General features: G+C 59.4%; 2 protein-coding genes across 3 annotated transcripts; both read left to right on the top strand.

Moving 5' to 3' along the window:
- Nucleotides 1-5,857: 5,857 nt before the first annotated feature.
- TMUB1 (transmembrane and ubiquitin like domain containing 1) lies at nucleotides 5,858-7,559 on the top strand. 2 transcript variants are annotated; one of them, XM_069778537.1, is made up of 3 exons: nucleotides 5,858-5,904; nucleotides 5,980-6,409; nucleotides 6,718-7,559. In XM_069778537.1, the coding sequence occupies exons 2-3, from the start codon at nucleotides 6,003-6,005 to the stop codon at nucleotides 7,070-7,072; spliced, it is 762 nt and encodes a 253-aa protein (XP_069634638.1). In that variant the 5' UTR covers nucleotides 5,858-5,904; nucleotides 5,980-6,002; the 3' UTR covers nucleotides 7,073-7,559. The 2 variants fall into 2 exon arrangements, with proteins under 2 accessions (XP_069634638.1, XP_069634637.1); XM_069778536.1 differs by having other exon boundaries at nucleotides 5,868-6,409.
- A 164-nt stretch (nucleotides 7,560-7,723) lies between these two features.
- FASTK (Fas activated serine/threonine kinase) lies at nucleotides 7,724-22,335 on the top strand. Its single transcript, XM_069799980.1, has 11 exons — nucleotides 7,724-7,770; nucleotides 7,825-8,041; nucleotides 8,605-9,220; nucleotides 11,117-11,587; nucleotides 12,187-12,335; nucleotides 12,549-12,765; nucleotides 12,965-13,124; nucleotides 13,786-13,877; nucleotides 14,287-14,923; nucleotides 15,287-15,401; nucleotides 21,747-22,335. The coding sequence occupies exons 1-11, from the start codon at nucleotides 7,724-7,726 to the stop codon at nucleotides 21,831-21,833; spliced, it is 2,808 nt and encodes a 935-aa protein (XP_069656081.1). The 3' UTR covers nucleotides 21,834-22,335.
- Nucleotides 22,336-22,547: the final 212 nt, after the last annotated feature.

The raw sequence follows: 22,547 nt of genomic DNA, 5'->3' as shown, positions 1-22,547 counted from the left end.
GTTCCTTGTCCTATAGGACCTATAGGTGTCCTGTAAGACCTTGTCGCGTTAGTAAAGCCCCAACAGCATCACCAGCATGCCAGTCATCCAGAGCCTGGTCAACAAAACCTCAGGAGCCTGCTGCTCTCGCCAGGAGCTTGTCAAAACGGCTGTGCTCTGGTTTGGTGAATCTGCATCTCCCCAAGACAGTTTGTCAGAAACGCCTCTGTGAGCTCTGGCATCCAGGGCTTTTGTGCCCCAGAGGCGAACCTGTGGTCATCACCCTTTGCTAACTACAGCTTATTTAAATGATTTACTAGCAGCTAATAATAAACTTTGATTCTTCCGTGCGTTTTCTCTTGTCTTCCTCAGCAGGTGCTCTGCTGCCCTCAAAGCCTTGCCTTTTCTTTAGTGATTTATTCAGCTCAGAATAACATGGGTCCTACCTCTCCCTGGTGCAAGTGCATGTCCCCATCCTTGTCCTCCCTTATGTCTGTACTAACTGCTCTCTGCCCCTTTTCTGTGGCTGGAGCAGTGACCCCAGCTGTCAGCTGTGGTCGCCAGTGACTGTGGTCAGATTGGCTATATGGCTGCTGGAGGTCCAGGGCCACTCGAGGACAGCAGTGACTGTCACCGGGCATGTCTGCAGTGCTGCTTCGTCCGAGTGCCAGTTACTGCATGGGGGCTGAAAAAAATCAGGGAACAGAAAATCAGGGAACATTTTTTATAATTTGGGTGGTGACACCCAGGCCTGTGCCCAGCTTCCTCCCTCCCTCTGGGCCAGTCTCTGGCCAGCACTGGGGTCCCCCCTGCAGCCACCCGGCCCCAGCCCCACTCCTTGTTTCTCCCGAGCCTCCATGGGGCACCCCCCAGGCGCGGACCCGGGCTTTCCCCAGCACTTTCTGCATCAGCCTTAGTGACCCAGGGAAGGGGCAGCTCTTCCCCACCAGCTTCTCACCTCTGCCCCCTGCACCACGTTCATGGCTCAGTGCTATGGGGGAGAGCAGCACACCCACCACCCCTGTGGCACCTCGGGGCAGGGGGTCCTGCCTGCCTGCACCTCCCTGCCCAAGTGCCCCGGGCAGATCGAGCAACACGACCTGCTCCCCAGCAGCCTCTGCACCCACAGGTGTTGCCCACCTCCCCGGCCGGGAGCCCCAGCTTGGCCAGCAGCTGCCCACCTCCTCCAGCCCTTCAGCATGCGGCACGGGGGACCCTCCTTGGCCCTTCCCCACAGCGACAGTGCTGTGCCACGGGGCTGTGGTGTGGAGGGGTGACTTCTCGGGGTCTTGTCGCAGACCCCTAGCTCATGACGGGGACAGGGTGTTTCACGGCCTGGTTCTCTGCGGTCCTTTGTAAATGCAGAGCTCATCCTTGCCTAGAGATGCTGCAGCTCAGCATCCCCAGCTCCCCACGCTCCCACCCTCAAGCTCTTTTTTCTGGCCCAACTGCTTTCCCCACAACATGTCTCCAAGTCTTTGACTGGGGCTGACACCTCTTGCTGTTGGTGGGAGCTTCTGAAGAGCAGTTTCATCTGCAGAGGCGTTCATCTCTCCCATGTCTCTTCTCCCACACGCGCTGAGCTTCGCTGAAGGCGCTGACGATGCTAAGCTAAAGGGACTCCTCGGTCCCACTGGGATGGCAGCGCCATTGGGAAAGGGGGTGTCTGCCCAGTGCCCCCTGCCGCCTTGCTGCTCTGGGCAGAGGAGTCAGCGCCCAGCGCAGACCTGGAGCTGGAAAAGATGCAGGCAATGATCAGAGATACTCCGGTGTAAAATGACTGAATCCGCAACTTTCCGCTCTGCGGCGTAGATGCCGAGGCAAGTTACGTCAGGGGACTGCGTCTCTCCTCTGCTGGAGAGCCATCCTCCCCGTGGGCTTCCAGGAACGACGAGTAAGCGAGAACGCCAGCAGCAGCCTATTTTTAAATTCTGCTGTGCATGCGAGAGCTCTGCTTTGGCAGCCCCACTTTTCAGCTCTTTCGGTGCTATTTGCAGGTCATTAAAGACTTCGCTCCCTGTGATCGCAGGACGAGTTCTGCTCTTGAGTTCTGCAAGACAGCTGTACGCAGAAAATAAATTTTATGTTTGCAATGCCTCCTGCTAATGCTAATATTACAATTACACTGCCTGGAGCCTTAAGCTCTCCTACCACACATCTCATCAATCTGCATTGCTGCAGTCTAATGATAAGCTGAAAACAGTGATGAAGAATGCAGATCAGGATTGAAGGAGGCAGCTGAGAGAATCACCACCTCAGGGTCCACACCCCGATTCTGGGACTCCTGGTCACCGGCCTGAACTGGGATTTCAACCGGGGCTGGAGCCAGGAGGCCCAGCCCACCCTCAGCCCCACGAACCAGCCAGTCCTTCCGACTTCAAGACAGTTCGGACACAGGAGCCCAAAAGGGAAAATAATGAATTCCTCAGAACCACCCAGCTCCTTGGAATCACTGCCGCTCTCAGAGCCACCTCAGCAGAAAGGATGCTGCAGCTTGTGCAATGCTGCCCTTAGCAGATTCCTCCCGATTTTATTATAGGAAATGTCTTGTGCCATCAAGGTGAGGGACCCCTGGAGGTGATGCCCTGGGGAAAGGGGATATTGTCACCCAAAGATCTCCCTTTCAGCTTTGTTCCTTCACAGGCACTGTAGTTTTTTTCCTTCCACAAGTCTCCCCCTCCCACTATCTCATTGTGATGGTACAAGCCTTTTCACCTAAAAATATGGAAATTTTGATCAAACCATTTTTGACCACGTTCACAATTATCTGAATGCTTTTCAGGAACACAGAAAAGCTGAGTGTCCAGCATTAAGGTTTAATACCAGATACTAATCAGCCAAGAGAGATTTTAGGGTAAGTTATTTGAAATGTCTTTGAATGTCAAAACCAAGTTGCAGACAAAAACTACTCCACACTAATTTTTTTCATCTATCTTTCAAACTTTCCTTCTTTATAAAGCCTGCAGGTAGGTTTAAATGCATCTGGGGAATCACAGTCACCCAAAGGACCACTGAAGCTCAGTCAATTTTAGTCTGCAGCTTGTCCCATTCCCCGTGTTATCTCTGTGCTGCATAATCCACACTCCCTGCCAGAGACCACATCTTCACCAGAGCACGGGTCTTCCAGTGACAGGCTCTGCCCATGGAATTTGCTGCCCTTCACCAATTGCCCACCTTGTTTTAGAATCACAGAATCATTCAGAATCACAGAACCACTGAGGTTGGAAAAGACCTTCAGGACCATTGAGTCCAACCATCAACCTAACACTGCCAAATCCACCACTAAACTATGTCCCTAAGCGCCCAGGGATGGTGACTCAACCCCTTCCCTGGGCAGCCTGTTTCAGTGCTTGAGAACCCTTTTGGTGAAGAAATTTTCCTAATACCCAATCTAAACCTTCTCTGGCACAACTTGAGGTCATTTCCTCTCATACTATTGCTTGTTACTTGGGAAAAGGGACCAAGCCCCACTCCACTACAACCTCCTTTCAGGTAGTTGTAGACAGCGATAAGGTCTCCCCTCAGCCTCCTTTTCTCCAGACTAAACAGCCCCAGGTCCCTCAGTGGGTCCTCATAAGACCTGTTCTTTAGTCTTGACCACTTTTCTATATATAAAGCAAAGAACAGGATATCGATTAAATGATAAAAATATTTTCGCTCTTAAGCAAAACTGACAACTTCATGCTCCTTCAGTTGCGCGAGAAATTTCATCTGGAGGGTTTCATAGAATCATCTTAGAATGGTTTGGGTTGGAAGGGACCTTTAAAGGTCATCTAGTCCAACCCTCCTGCCATGAGCAGGGACATCTTCAACGAGATCAGGTTGCTCAGAGCCCCGTCCAACCTGACCTGGAATGTTTCCAGGGACAGGGCATATACCACCTCTCTGGGCAACCTGTGCCAGTGTTTCACCACCCTCATCGTCAAAAATGTCTTCCTTGTATCTAGTCTGAATCTGCCCTCTTTCAGTTTAAAACTGTTGTCCCTTGTTGTTGTGGTTTAACCCCAGCCAGCAACTAAGCACCACGCAGCCGCTCACTCACTCCCCCCCCATCCAGTGGGATGGGGGAGAAAATCAGGAAAAGAAGTAAAACTCCTGGGTTGAGATAAGAACGATTTAATAGAACAGAAAAGAAGAGACTAATAATGATAATGATAACACTAATAAAATGACAACAGTAGCAATAAAAGGATTGAAATGTACAAATGATGCACAGGGCAATTGCTCACCACCCGCCGACTGACACCCAGCCAGTCCCCGAGCCGCGAATCCCTGCCCCCCCACTTCCCAGTTCCTAAACTAGATGGGACGCCACATGGTATGGAATACACTGTTGGCCAGTTTGGGTCAGGTGCCCTGGCTGGGCATGAGAAGCTGAAAAATCCTTGACTGTAGTCTAAACACTACTGGGCAACAACTGAAAACATCAGTGTTATCAACATTCTTCACATACTGAACTCAAAACATAGCACTGTACCAGCTACTAGGAAGACAGCTAACTACATCCCAGCTGAAACCAGGACACTTGTCCTGTCACTACAGACTGCGGTAAAAAAGCCTCCCTCTGTCTTTCTTATAAGCCCCCTTTAAGTACTGAAAGGCCACAGTAAGGTGTCCCCAGAGCCTTCTTTTCTCCAGGCTGAACAACCCTAACTCTCTCAGCCTGTCCTCACAGGATAGGTGTTCCAGCCCTCGGATCAATTTTGTGGCCTCCTCTGGACCCGCTCCAACAGGTTTCCAAGGACGTCCCATAAACTGGGAGAGGAGTGGCTGGAGAGCAGCCCTGCAGAAAGGGACCTGGGGGTGCTGGTCCGCAGCAGCTCAGCAGGAGCTGGCAGCATGCCCTGGCAGCCAAAAGGGCAAACCGCATCCTGGGGGCCATCAAACACAGCGTGACCAGCCGGTCAAGAGAGGGGATTGTCCTGCTGTATTCAGTGTTGGTGTGGCCTCACCTGGAGCACTGTGTGCAGTTCTGGGTCCCACTATTTGAGGAGGACGTGAACGTCCTCGAATGCACCCAGAGGAAGGTGACAATGCTGGTGACAGTGCTGAAGGCATGTTCCGTGAGGAGTGGCTGAGGACTCTAGGTTTGTCTCGTTTGGAGAAAAGGAGGCTGAGGGGCGACCTCATTGCTCTCTGCAGCTTCCTGAAGAGGGGATGTGGATAGAGAGGTGCTGAGCTCTTCCCCCTGGGATCCGGGGACAGGACGCCTGGGAATGGTTCAGAGTCACACATGGGGAGGTTTAGCCTGGACATTAGGAAGTATTTCTTTACCAAGAAGGTGGTCACGCACTGGAACAGGCTTCCTAGAGAGATGGTCGATGCCCCAAGCCTGTCACTGTTTAAGAGGCGTTTGGACAATGCCGTTAACAACACGCTTTCGCTTTTGGTCAGCCCTGAAGCGGTCAGGCAGTTGGACTAGATGATGGTTGTAGGTCCCTCCCAACTGAAATTAGTCGAGTCTATTCTTGCCCCCGACAGCAATCCTTTCCTCCTAGGCCTCATCAAGCACCACCGCATTAACGCCCACACTCTTTGAACCTAGGCCCAGCTGCCGCCCCTTCCTCCGGCCACCCCGGAGCACCACGTCTTCTCAGGCTGCAGGGGCCGGCACTTTCTCAAACCGACAATGGCGGATGAGGGAAGGGCTCTGGCCCAGGAAGCCCGACTGCGCAGGCTCAGCCTGGCGCGGGGCACGCCGGGAGCTGTAGTCCCGCCCACCGGGGCTGGGCGTTCCGGAGGCACGTCCAGCCCCGGGGCAGGACTACAGCTCCCGGCGTGGCCCGCGGGGGGGCGGCCTCCACGCATGCGCAGAATAGGACTACAGCTCCCGGCGTCTCGCTGTGCGCCTCCGCGCATGCGCAGCACCGAACTACAGCTCCCGCCGTGCCTTGCGGCCAGGCGGAAGCGGCGCGATGGCGGCAGGTGAGGGCTCCGGGCCGACGGCGGCTCCGGTCGCCCGCGACCCCCCGGGTTGACGGTCCCGCTCTATGCCCGCAGGTCGGTAGCCGCGTGCCGCCGCCATGGCGCTGATCGAGGGCGTCGGCGATGAGGTGACCGTGCTCTTCGCGTTGCTGCTGGTCGCCCTGGTGCTGGGGTTGGCCTGGGCCTCCACCCGCGCCCCCGAGCCCGCCGCGCCGCCCCGCGCCGCCGAGCCGCTGCCCGAGGAGGGGCCGAGCGCTGCCCCGAACCCCGTCGAGCACAAGGCCCCGGTGGCGGCAGCGGCGGCGGCAGGAGCGGTCCCCGATGGGGCGGGAGGGCTGGCGGCGGGGCTGCGGCCCCGGGCCGGCCCCGCAGCCGCGCAGGGTCCCCTCGGTGAGGGGGACGGCGGCCCCGCCGAGCCCACCATGGTGCTGCGGTTGAAGTTCCTCAACGACACGGAGCGCCTGGCCCGGGTGCGCCCCGGCGACACTGTCGGGGCCCTGAAGAGGTGAGGGCCAGGGCAGGCCGGTTCTCCCGCGGCACCCCTGGGGGCGACCCCGAGCCCCGCCGGCGGCTCTGTCCCTCCCCCCGGAGCAGCCGGGAGCTGCCGCTCTCGCCCTGGCGCAGGTGGCCTGCGCCCGTGCCCCTCAGACACCTCCGCTTGTGGTAACGCCTGGGGTGGCTGACGGTAAGGCACGGGCGCAGGGCAGTGGGTGGTCAGGGCAGGTGCTTTCGCAGCCGGCTCCTGGGGGGGCAGACGGAGGGGACGCTGTCCTGGCGAGAGCGTGACCTCTCCCTCCTCGTCCCCCGCCCCAGGGCCTATTTCCCCGGGCAGGAGCAGCAAGTGCGGCTGATCTACCAGGGCCAGCTGCTGCGCGATGACGCCCAGAGCCTGGCCGCCCTGCACCTCGCCCACAACAGCGTCCTGCACTGCCACATCTCCCAGCACAGCCCGGCCCCCGCGCCCGCCGGCCCCCACGCCTCTGCCGACCCCGTGCACGCCGCCCTCAACGTGGGCAGCCTCATGCTGCCGCTCTTCGTGCTGATGCTGGCCGTGCTCTGGTACTTCCAGCTGCAGTACCGTCACGTCTTCACCGCCACTGCCACCACCTTCCTGGCCGGCCTCACCCTCCTCTTCAGCTTCATGGCCTTCACCATGTACCGCAGATAGCACGGCCCTGCACCCCGAGAGGAGCCGCCGCACCCAGAACGCACGAGGTCCTGGGTGGAGACTGCCTGCCGCCGCTGGACCTGGGGGGGGGGCTGAGCTGTGGACTGTGTCCCCCGGGGGCTGCAGGACCTGCCGGTGGCTGGGCACGTGGCCCGCATGCTGGGTGCCCGGGGCCGGCCGGCACCACAACCGGAGCCAGAGCCAGGCTTGCTGCGGGAGGGAGTGCTGTGCTACCTCTGGGGGGGAAAGGGGTGTCCCGGTGCCACCCCCAGGCCCTGCACGGAGCGTCCTCCTGGCCTCCCCACCGGCCCACCAGCCGCCTCTGCCCGGGCCGTGGAAGGGGTCTGCTCCCCCGGGGAGCGGGCTGCCTCCCCACGGGAGGACGGGTCCGGCCGCCTGGCCCCTCCCTGGGGGTGCCGGTGCCGGTGCCGGTGGGGTGGAGGCGATCCCCGCCGCTCTGTTACAATTAAAGAGGAAGGACTGTGAACGGTCGCGGCCTCCCGGTTCTGCTGCGCCGCGGGAGGGGGAACGGGATCGGGGCGGTGGGACGGGCGGGGCTTCGGGGCGGGGGTGGGGCTTCGGGGCGGGGCTTCCCCACGGCGCGCTCCCAGCGGGCGGGGCGGGGCCTGCGCCTCCGGCCACGCGTTCCGCATGGCGGCAGCGCGCCTGCGCCGGCGGAGCCGCTCCCCGCCCCCTTCGCGAGGCGCTCGCTCATTGGAGGACGGCTAGCGGCTATTTACATGTGCCGCCAGGCGCGCGCGGCCGGGGCTCGCGTGCCGGGCCCCGCCCCCGGAAGTGTGGGCCGTGCGGGGAGGGGGGCGGGGCCGTGGCCTCGGCCTCCTTCGGCCCTGCGGGGGCTGTCGGGAAGATGGCGGACTCGGTGTCCGGGCGGTGCTGAGCGGCCGGGGCGGCGGCGGGTCCCAGCGCGGCCGCGAGCGCCATGTAGGGCCGGGACCGGCACCGGGACCGGTGGGACGAGGGGTGGGGTGCGGGCCGGGCAACGCGGGGCCCGTCTAGGCCGGAGGGGTGGGGATGGGGGCCTGGGTGGGACGGGTGTCGCGGTCCCGGTGCGGCCCAGCCCGGCCCGGGGGTCTCGGTGGTGGGGGAGGGGAAGATCGGGGCGGCCGTAGGGGTCCCGGTACCGGACGGGGGATCTGTCTGTGCCGGCCGTCCTGGGAGAAGGGGGATCTGCGAGCCGGGGGGGCTGGGAGAGGGGAGGGGGCCGTGTGAGCCAGGGGACATCAGGCTGGGGACGCCTGTGCAGGCCGGGTGTCCCGGGACAACGGGGCTCGTGTGGGCCGGGGGACCTCGGGCCGGACAGCCCGTACAGGGCGGGGGTCACGGTACCGAGGGGGTCCCTGTTGGCAGGGGGACCTCCGAACAGGGGGCTGTGTGGGGCAGGTACCCCTGCACTGGGGCAGGTCCGTGCTGGGGGGGGGGGGTCCCGACATGGGCTCCGCACATCCCTCGCTGGCTCTAGCTGTCCCAAAGGCATGAGCTCGCTGCCCCCCTCACCCCCCTCTTGTCCCCAGGGTCTCCCGGTTCTCCGAAGCCTCTCGAGCCGCGCTGCCCTCGCCATGCTGCGCCTGCTGCCATGGCTCCGTGCTCTGACCCGGGAGAGCGTGCGGCCGGGAGTCCTGCAGGGCCTGGCTGCTGGTGACAGGAGCGGGGCCGGGATGTATCCTGCCTGCTACTGTGCAGGCAAAGCGAAGCAGCGGGCTGTGCTGCTCCCCCTGGACCCCTACGGCCATGGGCTGCTGCACACCTTTCCCCCGGATGCCTACAGGACTCGAGGCCATGGCAAGAGGAAGAGCTGGAACTTCATCCACGAGAAGATGAGTTATGACACCTTCTTCACAATGAAGCGTCTGATAGAGCGCTCGCGCAGCGTGGGGGAAGTGCTGCGGTGGGTCACGCAGAACCCCAGCAAGGTGTCCGCCAGCCACTACCCCATCGCCCTGCACAAGCTGGGCCAGCTCTTGCAGCAGCAGCAGCAGGGCCAGGCCACGGTGAACGGGGAGAGCCGCGGGCCTGGCCAGATGCTGGAGCAGCCAGAGTTTCAGACTCTCTGTCAGGCCATCATCAGCGGCTGCTCCAAGTTTGATAACTTCAGCATTGTCAACTGCCTGTACGCTGCTGCTGCGCTGGGTGAGTGTCCCGGGCTGCCGGCATCTGCCTGCGTGGGGTCACCAGTGGAGGACAGGGGAGGCGGGCAGGGCAGTGGGACACAGGCTGGTGCTTGGGTTTGTGAGGTAAAAGGAGAGCTTGCTGGTCTAGCTGCCGTGGAAGGAGGAAGGACGTACCAGAACAGGCGCCAGTGTCTGAGTTTGTGTGTGGATTTATGTGTGATGGTGCCTTTGTGGCAGATGGAACTGTGCCCTTCGAAGGAGGAGGCTCTGCTTGGGGTACGCAGCAGGAAGGGAATCAGGTGGACTGACTGCTACAGGGGGGATCAGCTGGCTGGAGCACCCAGCACGCTGGCCCGAAGGGCAGCTGAAGTGGTGGCCAGCACCACCTGGCAGGATGCGGGATAAGCAGCTCCTTGAGTTTTGTTCCAGTCCCTGAAAATCGTCAAGCATCTGTGGAAGCGCAAGACGCGAGACCTCGGCTAAACCCTTCGCAAGCCACGAGCCCTGTGTCATCATGGGTTTAATACTCAGAAGAGGGTCAAGCTGGTTTGGATTCCTGTGCAGCAGCAGTAGTATTTGGGCCGGCCGGCAGGCCATGCCCTGGGGGGCTCCCCCTTTGCTGGGCTGAGGGCCCTCAAGGGCCCTGCAGATTCTCCCACCTGCGAGGAAAGGGATCAGGTTTGGCTGTTGCATGCGGCAGCAGGTGCCTGCCCTCCCCACCCCAGTGGTTCCTGCCAGCCCTGTGCTCCTCTGTCCCGCGCGCACGTCTCCTGCCATTCTGTTTGCTTTTTTTATTCCACCGCAGCTGCACGCTGGGCTGAGGCCTCGGCTGAGCCGTGTACGGAGACGCCCGGTGCCGGCCGTGGGTTGATGCAGTAACTCTAGATCCCGCTGAAGGGGGGAGGGGAGAAGTTTCTGCTCTTCCCCCCTCTGTCTCATGGCGCCTTGTGTTTGTTGACACTGAACTCTGGGCTGCCAGGCGCCTCTCCCCTCAGCTGGGCTCCCCCCGGCCTGCTCTGGTTTTGACCCACACTTTGTTCTCCGTCAGTCGCCCTTCCCTGCTCACCACGCTCAGCCGCTCATTAATAAAAATGCTAACCCGCCTTTTTGAGGCCTTTTTTAAGGAACAAAGCAACTGCTCAGACCAATTCTTCACTTTCCACCTTCTGACTCATTTTTGATTAATGATAAAACGCAGCAGCTTACCCCATGCTGCCTTAGTTGCTTTAAAGCCCTTTTGAAAATTGAAATCTTGTCAGCTGGCTTAGGAGACCAGTGGGCTGCCAGGGCCTCATACAGTGCCTAATGCTTCATGCATCTCCTGAAAATATCTCTCCTGACACACGAGGGATGGCCTTTGCCTTTTTTCGTAACTGCACTGTGCGCCTGGCCTCTTGTCTTTCCATGGTTGAATAATACGTCCAGAGTTGGAGGAAAGTATTTTCCCCAGGAGCCGAGTTTGAAAGACTAAAGCTAAACTAGAAAATTGGAGAGGATTAGAAATGTGAAAGGATTAGTTCCTGTCATACATGGACAGTTTTAGTTTGGTAATGTGTTGATGTCTTATTTATTTTCTAACCAAAACTTTTTTAAAGTACTTTGTGAGGTGTATCATTTGTCCATAAGAATTTTGAGTTTTAAGAAATAAACCTTGCTTTTGTGGATGAGCTAAAGGACTTCCATTTTGGTGGAGTGAGTGGGAATAATCCAACAGCTCCACATGACTTTCTCTGGGTGCAGATGCACTGATGTTCCTGGTCAGGCTTTGCCAAACTGGTCCTCTTCGGTTTGATCACCAGTGCGGCAGAGCTGTTGTTCTCTGGCTGTAGCCTCATGCCTGAGCTTATGAGGACAGTTGTGCCTAGTGAAGATGAGAGGTGGGATCCGGGCATCCCTAATCCCTTCTCTGTTGCAGGCCTGCCAGGGGAATCACCGCTGGTGCGAGTGCTGGAGGATGAATCCCGGAGCCGCCTGGGCCGCTTCAACCAGAAGGACGTCTCCATGGTCTTCAGCAGCGTGATGAGGCTCCATCCGTCCAGCCCACACCCCCTGGTTGAGTCTTGCCTCAGCAGTTTGGAGCGGCACCTGGAGAAGGAGCGTCACCCCCAGACCCTCTTCCTCCTCCTCTCCTACTACCGACTGCGGGCTCAGGCGCTGCAGGGACACCCGGCCTCCGACCAGCAGCTGATCAACAACCGCAAGATCCTGCGCCTCGTCAGGCACACGCTGGGGCAAGTGAGTGCCATGCGGGAGCATGAGCTGGCCCTTTTGGACGAGATGCTGGCTCTGTGCGCCCAGGAGGCGAACAACAAGGCCCTGGAGGCCATCTTCAGCTCTCAGCTCTTCTACGAGAACCGCCAAGAGCGATTCATCCGCAGTATGGCAGGTGAGGGCAGGGTCTGCCCAGGCAGGGTCCCAGCCTTGCCCACTGTGTGAGCCTCTTCCCCGGTGCGGGGTGCGCTGGGCTCTGTCCATGCACTTGGCAGCCTTGGAGCCTCCTTTCCTGGTCCCAGAGGACATCTGGGTTTGTGACAGCACCAGCTGGGGCCTTGTTGAGCAGCAGGGCCTGCAGCAGTGAGGCTGGAGCAGGAGATGCTCTGCATTATGGCCACCCTGTCACTGCCTTCCCAGCCTAGCCCTTCCAGGGGCTGTGAGCCTACCTTACCTCAAAACTGGGAGCAGGCTGGTTTTGCTGGGGTTTTGACAGAAGGGCCCCCATTCTGTGCACGTTCCAGCTGCGCTCCAGCTGTGCCTTCTGGGTGCATGGGACGGGCATCTGCCCCAGTCTCTCACAAACCATATAACTTGATGGTTTCTGGAAGCCTTCTGGGTTTCAGGAGATAAGGCTCTGCTGCCCAGGTCTTGTTATCTCCTACCTGCCTGCACTGCCTTTCCTGCCCAGGCTGTAGTGGCTTCTGGAGAGCTGCAGTTCGGACAGAGCCAGGCCTCTCTGACGGATACCCTGCTGTGGTTTGCTCTGTGCAGAGTGGCTCCCCAGGAAGGCAGAGAACCTTACCCCCTACACCATGGCCCTCATTGCCAAGTATGTGGCCCGGCACCGGCTGCGTGAGCCACGGCTGCTTGATACCATCGCAAACTTTCTCCTGAAGCGTGGGGAGCAGCTTGACAGCAAGGTGAGTGTTCTCCCCAGTCTGCCAGGGGATGCTTGGGGCTGGCTCTGGGGCTGTCCTGGTGCTGGGGGGAACCGTGTCCCTTCTCTGCCATCAGGCTGGGGCATCTCACTGGGGACTGACCAGGATGTGCCCTGATCCTTATGGGTTGCCGGCTCTGGGCAGGCCGGGGCCTGACCTGTCCTTCATCCCGACTCCCTCTCCTCCTGCCTGCAGGTGATCCAGAAGCTGGTGTTTCCCTTCAGCCGCATGAATTACCGCCCATCCAACCACAGCGAGCTCTTCCCCAAGCTGGAAGCCATCCTGGAGCAGAAAGCCGGCAGCTCACCCCTGGCGACTGTCAACATCCTCATGTCCATGTTTCAGCTTAGCCATTTCCCCCAGTCCGTCCTGCACCAAGTCTTCTCCCCAGCCTTTATCACCAATGTTATGAGTAAGTCGGGCCTTTTCCAGGGTAAACCCAGCTGTTAAAGCTCAGGGCTGGGGTGGAGGTGGATTTTGAAAGCATAGGGCGGAACAGACTCCCCCTGGGAGTGCAGAACCACCTCACTGGCAGTCAGCCCCCCCCAGGAGTGTGGCTGGGTGAGGAGGGGCTGCCAGGCGATGTCTAGCCAGCTGTCCTCTCCCTGCAGGCAGCCCCTACGCGCTGATTGTGCGCCGCTACCTCTCGCTGCTGGACGCGGCGGTGGAGCTGGAGTTCCACGATTACAGCGGCCCGCGCCTCGACCCGCGCTACCGCGTCCTCATGTTCGAGCATGCCCTGACGGCTGATGAGGCCAACAGAAAGTACAGGTCAGTGGTGGGGGCAGGCGGTGTGCCAGGGAGGGGAGGGCTGCCCTGGCGGGCGAAGAGCACGGCTGGGAGCACGGTGTGCTGGGCACCCCACTGCTTATCCCTTGCAGGTGGACAGTGCGGCATCACTTGCAATATGGGGTCTGTGGCCTTGTTCTGGCAAGATCCCAGCTGGAGGATGGTGCCGGGGTAAAAGCCAGTATGTGAGCTCCGAAGCCTGTAGAGCAATATAGAATCATAGAACCATTGAGGTTGGAAAAGACCCTTAAGATCATCAAGTCCAACCGTAAACCTAACACTGCCAAGTCCACCACTAAACCATGTCCCTGAGTGCCACATCTACACAGCTTCTAAATACCTTCACGGATGGTGACTCAACCCCTTCCCTGGGCACCCTGGTCCAGTGCTTGACAACCTTTTCTGTGAAGAAGAGCATGCTGTTGTTGTAGCGATATTGGGAGGAGCTTTTCTGCTGAATGAGCTGAAGCATGTCCCCTCCTTGCTGCTGAACAGCAGAGCCCAAAGCTAAAGGCTCTCCTTGCTCCCAGGGGCCTTCACATCTCTGCGCAGATATGCTCAGAGAACGTGGGTTGGCAGTGCTTGAGTGGGCAGGCTGGTGGCCCTCCCTAGTGCATTCTCTGACTCTTCTTTTTCCCCTCAGTTACAAGGGGCTGGTGGCCGAGGCCCTGCGGCAGCTGGTGGGAGAAGAGTGCTATCGGCAGGACGAGGTGCTGCCCCCAGGATACTGCACAGGTAGTCTGGCTGGGCGCCCCACTTTGGAGTAGGACTGTGGCTCCAGAGAGGGGGCTGGCGGTCGGGATTTGGGGGGCTGTGGGTGCAGCAGAAGCCCTGCGGCTGCCTGGGTGCTTGGGAGAGGCCTGAGGGTGGGAGGTTATTCAGGGCAGAACTAGGTTTGGCTGCTTTGTCACCACCTTCCCCATGATGCTGCCTTCCCCCAGCGCTTTGGGATGAGGCTCCCTGAGCCACCCCTGCTGCAGGAGGGCTCAGCTGGGCCAGTGCAGCCGGGGGTTCCCTCTGTGCTCCTGTCTGCTGGGCTGGCTGGCACAGTCTCCCAGCCTGGGGCACGCAGGGTCCCCAAGCCCATGTCCCATCAATAAGGCGGTCTCGAGGCCTGGTTCTGATCCATGTTCTCTCTCCACAGACTTCTTGCTGTGGATTAACCGCTCGGGCACTGTGCTGCCTCTCTCCCGTGTTCCTGCGGCTTCCAAGGCTCCCCCTGCCCACACTACAACGTCCCCTGCCGCCATTTCCTTGCGCTCGACCGTCCTGGCCCTCACCTCGGACTTGCAGGACTTTGCCCCGTTTGCTCCAGAGACGCCAAGCAGCCCCCCGGGCTCCCGGGAGAGCAACCTGGCTGGGCGGTTCCTGCCCACACTTTGCCCTGCCCCAGGGGGCCCCTGCTACCAGCCCTCCTCGGACTATTACTGCGGCCTGAGCAAAGAGTCTTCCCTGGAGAGCCAAGGCAGCTCCACATTAAGCAGCCCTTCCGAGTGCCTCTCCGCACAGCCGGCTGGCACCCCTGACTGCTCCCCCAGGGGCACCTCCACAGCCACCCTCTTCCAGTTCCCCATCGGCAAGATTCTGGAGGAGGAGGAGGAGACTACCGCTGGGTGCCCTGGGCACGATCACAACTGCTTCCAAGGGGAGCAGGCCCAGGAGGAACCGGAGGAAAGGAGCCCACCCCCCAGTGAGGATGCCTGCCCTCCGCCCTCTCCGTGCCGGCCCAGCCCCAAGAGAGGGCCGGGCGATGGACCGCAGGGAGCCGAAGAGATTCAGAGGTACCGAGCAGAGCCGGTCCGCGTCCCCACTCCCTCCCGGCAGGACAGCTGCCCTGGGCACTGCCTTCAGCTCCTGCCCTCCCCGGCAGTCGGCCCTGGCCCCCTCCTGCCCTGTGTTGCCAGGTGCGTGGCGGCAGCCCAGGCTGCGCTGCGGAGAGCCCCCCAGGCCCCGGGGTGCAGCACGTCCCGGCTCAGGTACGGCTGCCCCTGCCACCAGAGCTGGGCGCGGGGTGGGTGGGGGTGCTGCCCTTCATCCGCCGCTGTTCTGGGGACCAGGCGCGGGCGACGCTGCTGCCCGTCCTGCCTGCAGGGTCTGTGGCGTGGGATAACGCTGCCCTCCTCCCCCTGCTCTGTCCTCTGCAGGGTGGTGCTGTCGGTCAACGACAAATGGCATTACTGCCAGAACTCCGACATACTGGTGGGCTCGCGAGCCATGAGGGACAGGCACTTGCGACTGCTGGGCTACTGTCTGGTTCAGGTAAGCTGGGGGCTGCCCCCTTCCCCTCCTGCCCCCGGGCAGAAACCGCTGGTGGCTGTGCAGTGAGATGGGTGACAGGCTGTGGGCTGGAGAGCCGGCGTCCCCACTGTAAACGCTCCTGATGGGAGCCGTCCTTCCAGGCTTGCCGCTTGTGAGAGGAAGCGGTGACTCATCCTCATGGCTCCTTTTTGCCCTCCTCCACCCCACCCTGAGACATTTTCCAGGTGGCTGGCAGACAATGCCAGCCCCAGTGCCACAGTGGAAAGCACGGCATGGGCGAGGGGATGGACCCTCCTGTTTGCGTCTGCTGGTCCGGCAGGAATTCCATCCTGTGGGTCTGCTGCCTGGTGCGCTGGGCAGGGAGGGGAGAAGGGGAAGCTGGCTCAGCCTGGGCCTGGCAAACACATCTGCAGTCATGGTGTCGGCTGTGGGGCCTCGGGGTGGAAATCAAGTGGGGACGTAGCTCAGCCTGATACCCGGCGCTGCCATCTCGGCTGTCAGTTCTGCAGCGTGCCTCTTGCCGCTGTGGGTGGAGGCGAGGCGAGGCAAGCCTCCCTTCGGTGCCTGTTTTGGAGCCCTGGCCTCTTTGGTTGCAGCCTCTGGCTGGTCTGTGGTGAGAGCTGTGAATGGAGAAGCCCTTGAGGCTTCACCACTGCCTTTGCAATTGTCTTCTGAGTTCTTTGGAAACTTCAGATGTTGTTTTAAGGTGTGCAGCTTCTACAAGACTATTTGTGGCGTGATTTTTAGCTTGAGGATAGATCTTTGTGAGGAAAACAACTCAGAAATGCAGGCCTTTTATTCTGTTTACTTCTCCACTGCAGAGGTCACCTGAATTACAGTCACAGATCTACCAAGCAGTCCCGTAGCCATTTTTTAAAGCTTCTTACCTCCCCTGCTACTGATAGCGCAGCATGCCAACACAAAGCTCCTCCTAATTTCATAATTTGCAACGTACATAGTTCAGAAGCCCTTTGTTTATGCATAGCTTTGTCGGTCCTGTGACTCGAGTTGTGGTATTTCCTTGGAGATCCCAAATTGCAGAGCTGTGGAGCAGGACCAGCTCTCCTGTGCAGTGCGCCCTGGGTGTCCCTTGTGCTGGTGTTTAGGACGGGCTGCCCAGGGCCGGCTGTGTCCCCAGACAGTAGTGGGGCTGAGCAGCTTTGTTGTGCGGAGGAGGAGGGCTCCCCAGTGCCTGCTGCTGGGCTTGAGGCCGGTGCCACAGGCTCTTGCTGCGTGTCTGGGCTCCGGGATGCCCTCAGCTGAGGAGGGCACTTGGCACAGCTGCCTCCACTCCCAGCTTTGTGTCACCATGTCTGAGAGTCGAGGGCTGCCCTCGCCTGCCTGCCCTCTGCTCAGCGCACCCACAGCAGCCAGGGACTGTGCTCACCCTGCACTTGGCTCAGCTGGGGGGTCTGTGCCCTGTCTCAAACTGGCTCTGGTAACTGTTACTGCTTGGGGCTGCACCCCTGGTGCGAGTCAGGGCTGCTGTGGGAGGCTGAGGCTGCTGACCAGCAGCCTGACAGGATCTTTGAGGAGCAAGGTGGAATGGGCAGGGGTGCGGGCAAGCAAGAGTGTGCTCTTGTTCCCAGTGTGCACAGGATCAGGTGCTCTGTCCAGCAGCATGCAGTTAGGTGTCAGGACCCGCACGACCGAGGTCGCAGGAGCTCTTCCCCGCTGCTCAGTGTGCCTGATAGTCGTGCAGCTGCTAGTGCGGTTAGCTCCCTTTGGGTGCCAGGCGCTCTGGTCCCATCCCCTCTATTCCCTCTCCAGCAGCAGACAGTGGCAGATCATTAGAAAATGAGTTGGAAGTGGATCATGGATAGTCCAAGGACTCCTGCACCGGAGCATGTGTCTGGAACAGCTGTGTTTAATCGCCCCGATGGACCTCTTCTCCATGAGCGTTTTATTCCTCTTTGAGCCTGTTCTTTCTTCCACACCCACAGCATCGAGTGCCAACAAGCTTCAGGCAGTACTACCTGCAACAAGCTCTGTTTGTTTTAAACCTGCTGTCTGGTCAGCCGACGTAGTGCTGCTGGGTCTGGTACCGTGAGGGAGTGAAGAGCAGCTCTGCGGTTACCTTCTTCTATGCTTGTGGTTCCAGAGGTCACATCCCTTTGGCCACCCCTCTGAGACGAAGAGCCCCAGGCAATTCAGCTTCTTCCTCAGTTGAAGCTGCTTCAGAGCTCGATTGTTGTTCTTGCTCTTCTTGTTTGAGATTCATTTCCTCTTCTTCTGACACATTTACAGAATCACAGAGTAGTTGAGGTTGGCAGGCGCTTCTGGAGATCATCCAGTCCAACCCCAGCTCAGCTAGAGCTGGTTGCTCAGTTCCACGTCCAGTCAAGTTTTGAATGTCTCATAGATAGGTTGCTTTCTGGGTACCCTCACAGTGAAAGAGGTTTTTCTTGTGTTTGGGCAGGTGGGGGGTGTGTGTGTAGCCTTTTCCTAAGTTTAAATGGTATTTCCAGTATTTTAGGTTTGTGCTCACTGCCTCGCTCTCTGTTACTGGGCACTGCTAAGAGTCTGGCTCTGTCTTATTTACAACCTCCCATCAGGTATTTGTATATGTAGATAAGATGTCCCAATCCTTTTCTTCTCCAGCTCCGTCAACCTCTGCTCACATATCACATGCTTTAGTCCTGTAATCATCCTTGTGGCCCTGCACTGGACATGCTCCAGTATGTCCATGTCTTTTTCTGGGGAGCCCAGCACTGGATGGTCCATGCGTGTCTCACCAGTGCTGAGTAGCAGAGAAGGATCGGCTCCCTCAACCTGCTTGCCGTGCTCTTCCTAAGGCAGCCCGGGATGCTGTTGGCCTCCTTTGCTGCAAGGGAGCACTGCTGGCCGGTGTTCAACTTGTCTGCCAGGACCCTTAGTCCCTCTTCTGCAAAGCCACTTTCCAGCCTGTTGGCCCCAGCCTGTCCTGGTGCATGGGGTTATTCCTCCCTAGGCTCAGGACTTGCGCCTTCCCTGCCCGGGGGCCATTTCTCCAGCCTGTTTAGGTCCTTCTGAATGGCAGCACAACAGTCTGGTGTGTCAGCCACTGCTCCACATTTCATACTGTCTGCAGCCTTGCTGGGGGTGTGCTCTGTCCCACTGTCCAGGTCACTAATGAGGATGCTAAACGGCGTTGGCCCCTGTACTGACTCCTGGGGTATGTGGCTTGTGACTTGGTCCAGCTGGATATCATGCCTCTGTTCGCAGCTCTTTGAGCCTGGCAGTTCAGCCCTCCTTATAGTTAATTTAAGGCCTTCTCTTGTTGGCTGTTGCATTGCCGTATGACTGTTCAGTCGGTACTGGACTGCCCGTTGTGCCTGGCAAACTGCTAAGCTGTCTGGGTTATGTCTGTGTGACTGTGCCAGGGCCGTGCTCCTCCTCAGATGCCATTGATCTGTAGCAGCAGCAGGTGTGGATTTGTCAGTGCCTCTGAACAGGGCTTCCTTCTGAGAGAGCCTGCTCCTTCTGTGGCACAGCGAGCAGGGGCTGCCCGTGGTGACTGCAGAGGACATCGCCAGGTCTGGTACTTGCACCCTTCCTTGCCTCTGTCCTCCAGTTGGACCCGTGTGTTGCTTCCACCCTTCTGGTGGGTGGTGAGATTGCTGTTGCAGGGTCACCCACCTCAGATCTTCTGCTCTGCCCACAGATGGTCTGGGTCTCAGCCGTTTCCAAGGTAGATGCTCTTTTCCCTGGTGGTCCTGACCTTTTATTGACAGCCAGCTCTTTTCCCTCAGAAGTTTCTGAGTGAAGACGCACTCCTTCCTTCCCAGGATCCTGCTCTGAATAATGGCCAGATTTGATGTTCCCACAAACCATGTCCTGGCTCTGGCACTACTCACTTCCAGCCTGTTTGGTTGAAGGAGCTTTCTGTGCTGTTGATCCTTCCGTAGTGTCAGAAGGGCAAGCCCACTGGGGAGGCAGACCCTGCAGAGCCAGGCAGTGAGGAATGGAGCATGAAGCAGTGGAAGGAGGTGGCTCCATACCAGAGCTGCCAGAAATCTTTGATTCAAACCCACTGCAGCCAGAGGGCTTGGTTCCTTCTCCCCAGAGAGTTAGTAACCTTCTTCACCCCTGGCCTGTGTGAAACTATTGGAGAACAGTGCCTGTCTGCAGCCTGTTCACTGTCCTGGGGGCAGCATGCAGTTTGTCTGTGTTTCCTGTCCCACTTGCTCATCTGTGATGGTTGCAAACAGGTCCTGGACCCTGTGTAGCACCCATGTCAGGATCTAGCTTACCAGGGAGTCCCTGTGTCATCTCTGCCAAGTTTTCCCACCTTGTTCCTTTACGATGCCTACTGTTAGCCCTCTTTCTCAATGAGCTGGTGAGAAAAAGCTTCCTCCTTTGCAGGCAAAATCGTATGTTCTCATGATCTGCAACTCCTGACGGATGGCAGTGGCCTCTCCAAGCAGCCTTGGATGCTTCTGGTATAAGAGACCACCCCCTTGCCATGCATGGAGCGCTTCCTGACCGACAGCTCTCCTGCAGACTTGGCTCCATGCCGGCTCCTCCAGAGGCCAGGCTCCAGCCCTGGTCTGAGGACGTGTCTTCACAAATGCAGCCCCTTGGGTCTCCTGGTATCCATGAAGGGTGGAGGGCCAGATTAGTGGCACGGAGCTGAGTGGTGTGTCACTTCCCCACAGAGGGATGCTTTCCCCCTTGCTGTGTCCCAGGTACTGTCTCTTGGAGCAGGTTGTGGTGCAGCTAGAGCTGCCGCTCTTCAGGTGCAGAGCTCGTCTGCTCAGCTCCGAGGGCTGGAAAGGGCAGCTGAAGTTCTCGCTGAAAAACTTCCCTGCGTAGCTCCAGCCCTGTGTCACTGCCTCTCTTAGCAGGATCTCCAAGCCCGAGGGAGAGTTTATTGTACTTCCATATTCCCAGGAGTGATGGGACAGGACTCCTCTCATGCCTGAGTAGCAAAATGCACCAAGGGCTGGACTGTGGCTGGGGTGAGCGCACAGGTCGTGTTGCCGCAGTGTAATGCCTTTAGCTGTCTCCTGTGCTGCCAGACAGGGCTGGAGCGTGGGTCACGGTTACCCTTCATCCTGCTCCACGGGCACTGGTGGTGCCTTCAGGGATGTTGGACCAGCAGAGCTTTCAGCCAGCCCAACAAGTTTTGGCCCCCAGTCGCTGATACCCATGTGGAGGGAACACTGGTGGTAGCTGGAGCCTCCTGTTCTTGTCCCTGCGGATCCCTTCCCACACGGCTGCTGCAGTGCAGGTTTGCTCGATTCCCTTGGTGCTTCCAGCCTAGTGCAGGGACGGGCGTGTGTCTGCACAGCCCTGCATGCAGGCTGCAGCAGGGGCTGTCACTGCAAGGTGACAAGCCCTGAGCAGCAGGGCCTTGAGCTGTGAATGACTGTTTTTAGGGATCAGGTGTTTTTAGAAAAGTGCCTGCTGGGTTGTCCCCAGACAGTGACTGGTACCAAGGGGAGGGACAGGGCAAGGGCCCAGGCCCACCTGAGCTCTGACATGCGTGGGTGCATCTGTCTCGCGGTCAGGGTGGCCCAGGGCTTGTGGTCAGGGTGGCCTAGGGCCTGTGGCCCTTCAGCGGGGTGTTTAGCTCCAGGTGGTATTTGCTGTTCGGGGGCAGAGAGCACTCCTGGCTCCGCAGACTGTTCAGCTTTCCTGGTGGGGTCTCCACTCCCCCTTGGCACCCCGTACCAGCTCCGGTAGGCAAAGGGAGGCCTGTTTCTGTTTTTTTAAGTCCCAGTGCCTTCTTTCCTTAGCAGACCGTGGTTAAAATACTGTGTCGGGGAAGAAACTGTTACCTGGGCTCGGCCCACTCCTGCAGCCTTTCTGCTGGGAGGCTGCTGAGGGGTGACTAATGAGCCTTGGGCTCCCCAACGCTGTGCGCTGGCAGGGCGGTTGGGTTTTGCTCTTCATCCCTCCCTGGTGGTTGGCGACTGGGGTTCAAGGTTGGAATGAGGCTTGAGAGCTCCCCCGGTCCTGCAGCACTGTGTGTCCTCCCCGTGTGCGTGCTGGAGTCGTCCCGTTCACGGTGGGGATGGGGGACGGGGCTGCTTGTGGGTGCTCTCCGCCATTGGCAGTGGGCAGCCAGGTTCAGGGGTGAAGCGCTGGGAGGGCAGAGGCAGTGCGGATGGGCGCCTGGGGACTTGTGCCCCCCCCTCCCCAGGAGGCAGGGAGGGGTCGGTGGGACACGGAGCTGGGGCTTGTCTGCTCCTCCTGTGCCTGCCCTCCCCTCAGAAGGAATAGCACTGTCCTCCTTCCCCCTGGGAAGGGTCCCAAGTCCTAGTTCTTCCCCCCTGCCACCATGGATGGCCGTCCTGGGCAGCCTCGGGCTGGGTGCTGTTGGTGGAGCTGCTCTGACAGTTTCTCCCCGTCCCCTTTCAGCTGCCCTACACGGAGCTGGAGAAGGTGAGTGGCATCGAGGAGGCCAAGCACTACCTGCGGCAGAAGCTGAGGGAGCTGCGCTTCTGAGGGACGGATGCCCCGAGTCCCGGGCCCTGGGCGGGGAGGGGGCAGAGTGGGGAGGGCGCAGGTGGGTGCTGCCAGCGCCTTGCCCCTGGGGAGGGGGGAGATGGAGCTGCCCCCCATCCCAGGGGGATACAGGGCCAGGCTGTGGGCACCTGCTCCTTGATGTGGGGCTGGGGTAGTGTGAGATTATTTATTGCTGTTAGTGGGGAGGGAAGGGGTGTGACTTGACTGGTGCGTAGGGGAGTGTTTGGGTGCTGGGGGGGGGGGGGGGTGTCACTTGCTGCCCCCCTGCCCTGGCCCTGCCACCCCAGCCCTGTCTGCAGGAGTTGCTGCAGGGGTGCCTGGCCTGGCCTCCTGGCGGTACTGGGGGTTTGTCCCTGTGTCCCCAACACTGCTGCTGGGAAGGAGGGCTGGGCCTGGCCCCCACCTACGGGCTCCTGCAGGGTCTGGAGGGGCTGTGGCAGACCCCGCACAGGGCAGGGAGTGGGTTGGGAAGGGCCGGCTGTTTGCACAGGGGCTGCTCCCCGGGCCGGGAGGAGGGGGGTGCTTGGGAAGTGGGGGTTAACTTTACAATAAAACTGGTGAAAAGTGTGCAAAGTCCATTGTGTTTATTAGTACAAGGCAGCGGCTGACCCACAGCCCCTGTCCGGGCTGGGCCCAGCACAAGGCCACCCCCTGTGCCCCCACCCTGGCAGCCCAGGACACAGCCCCCTAGCT

This window comes from Haliaeetus albicilla, chromosome 2, assembly GCF_947461875.1.
Source record: "Haliaeetus albicilla chromosome 2, bHalAlb1.1, whole genome shotgun sequence".
In the NCBI taxonomy this organism is placed as follows: Eukaryota; Metazoa; Chordata; class Aves; order Accipitriformes; family Accipitridae; genus Haliaeetus; species Haliaeetus albicilla.
This window is presented reverse-complemented; position numbering and strand designations above follow the sequence as displayed.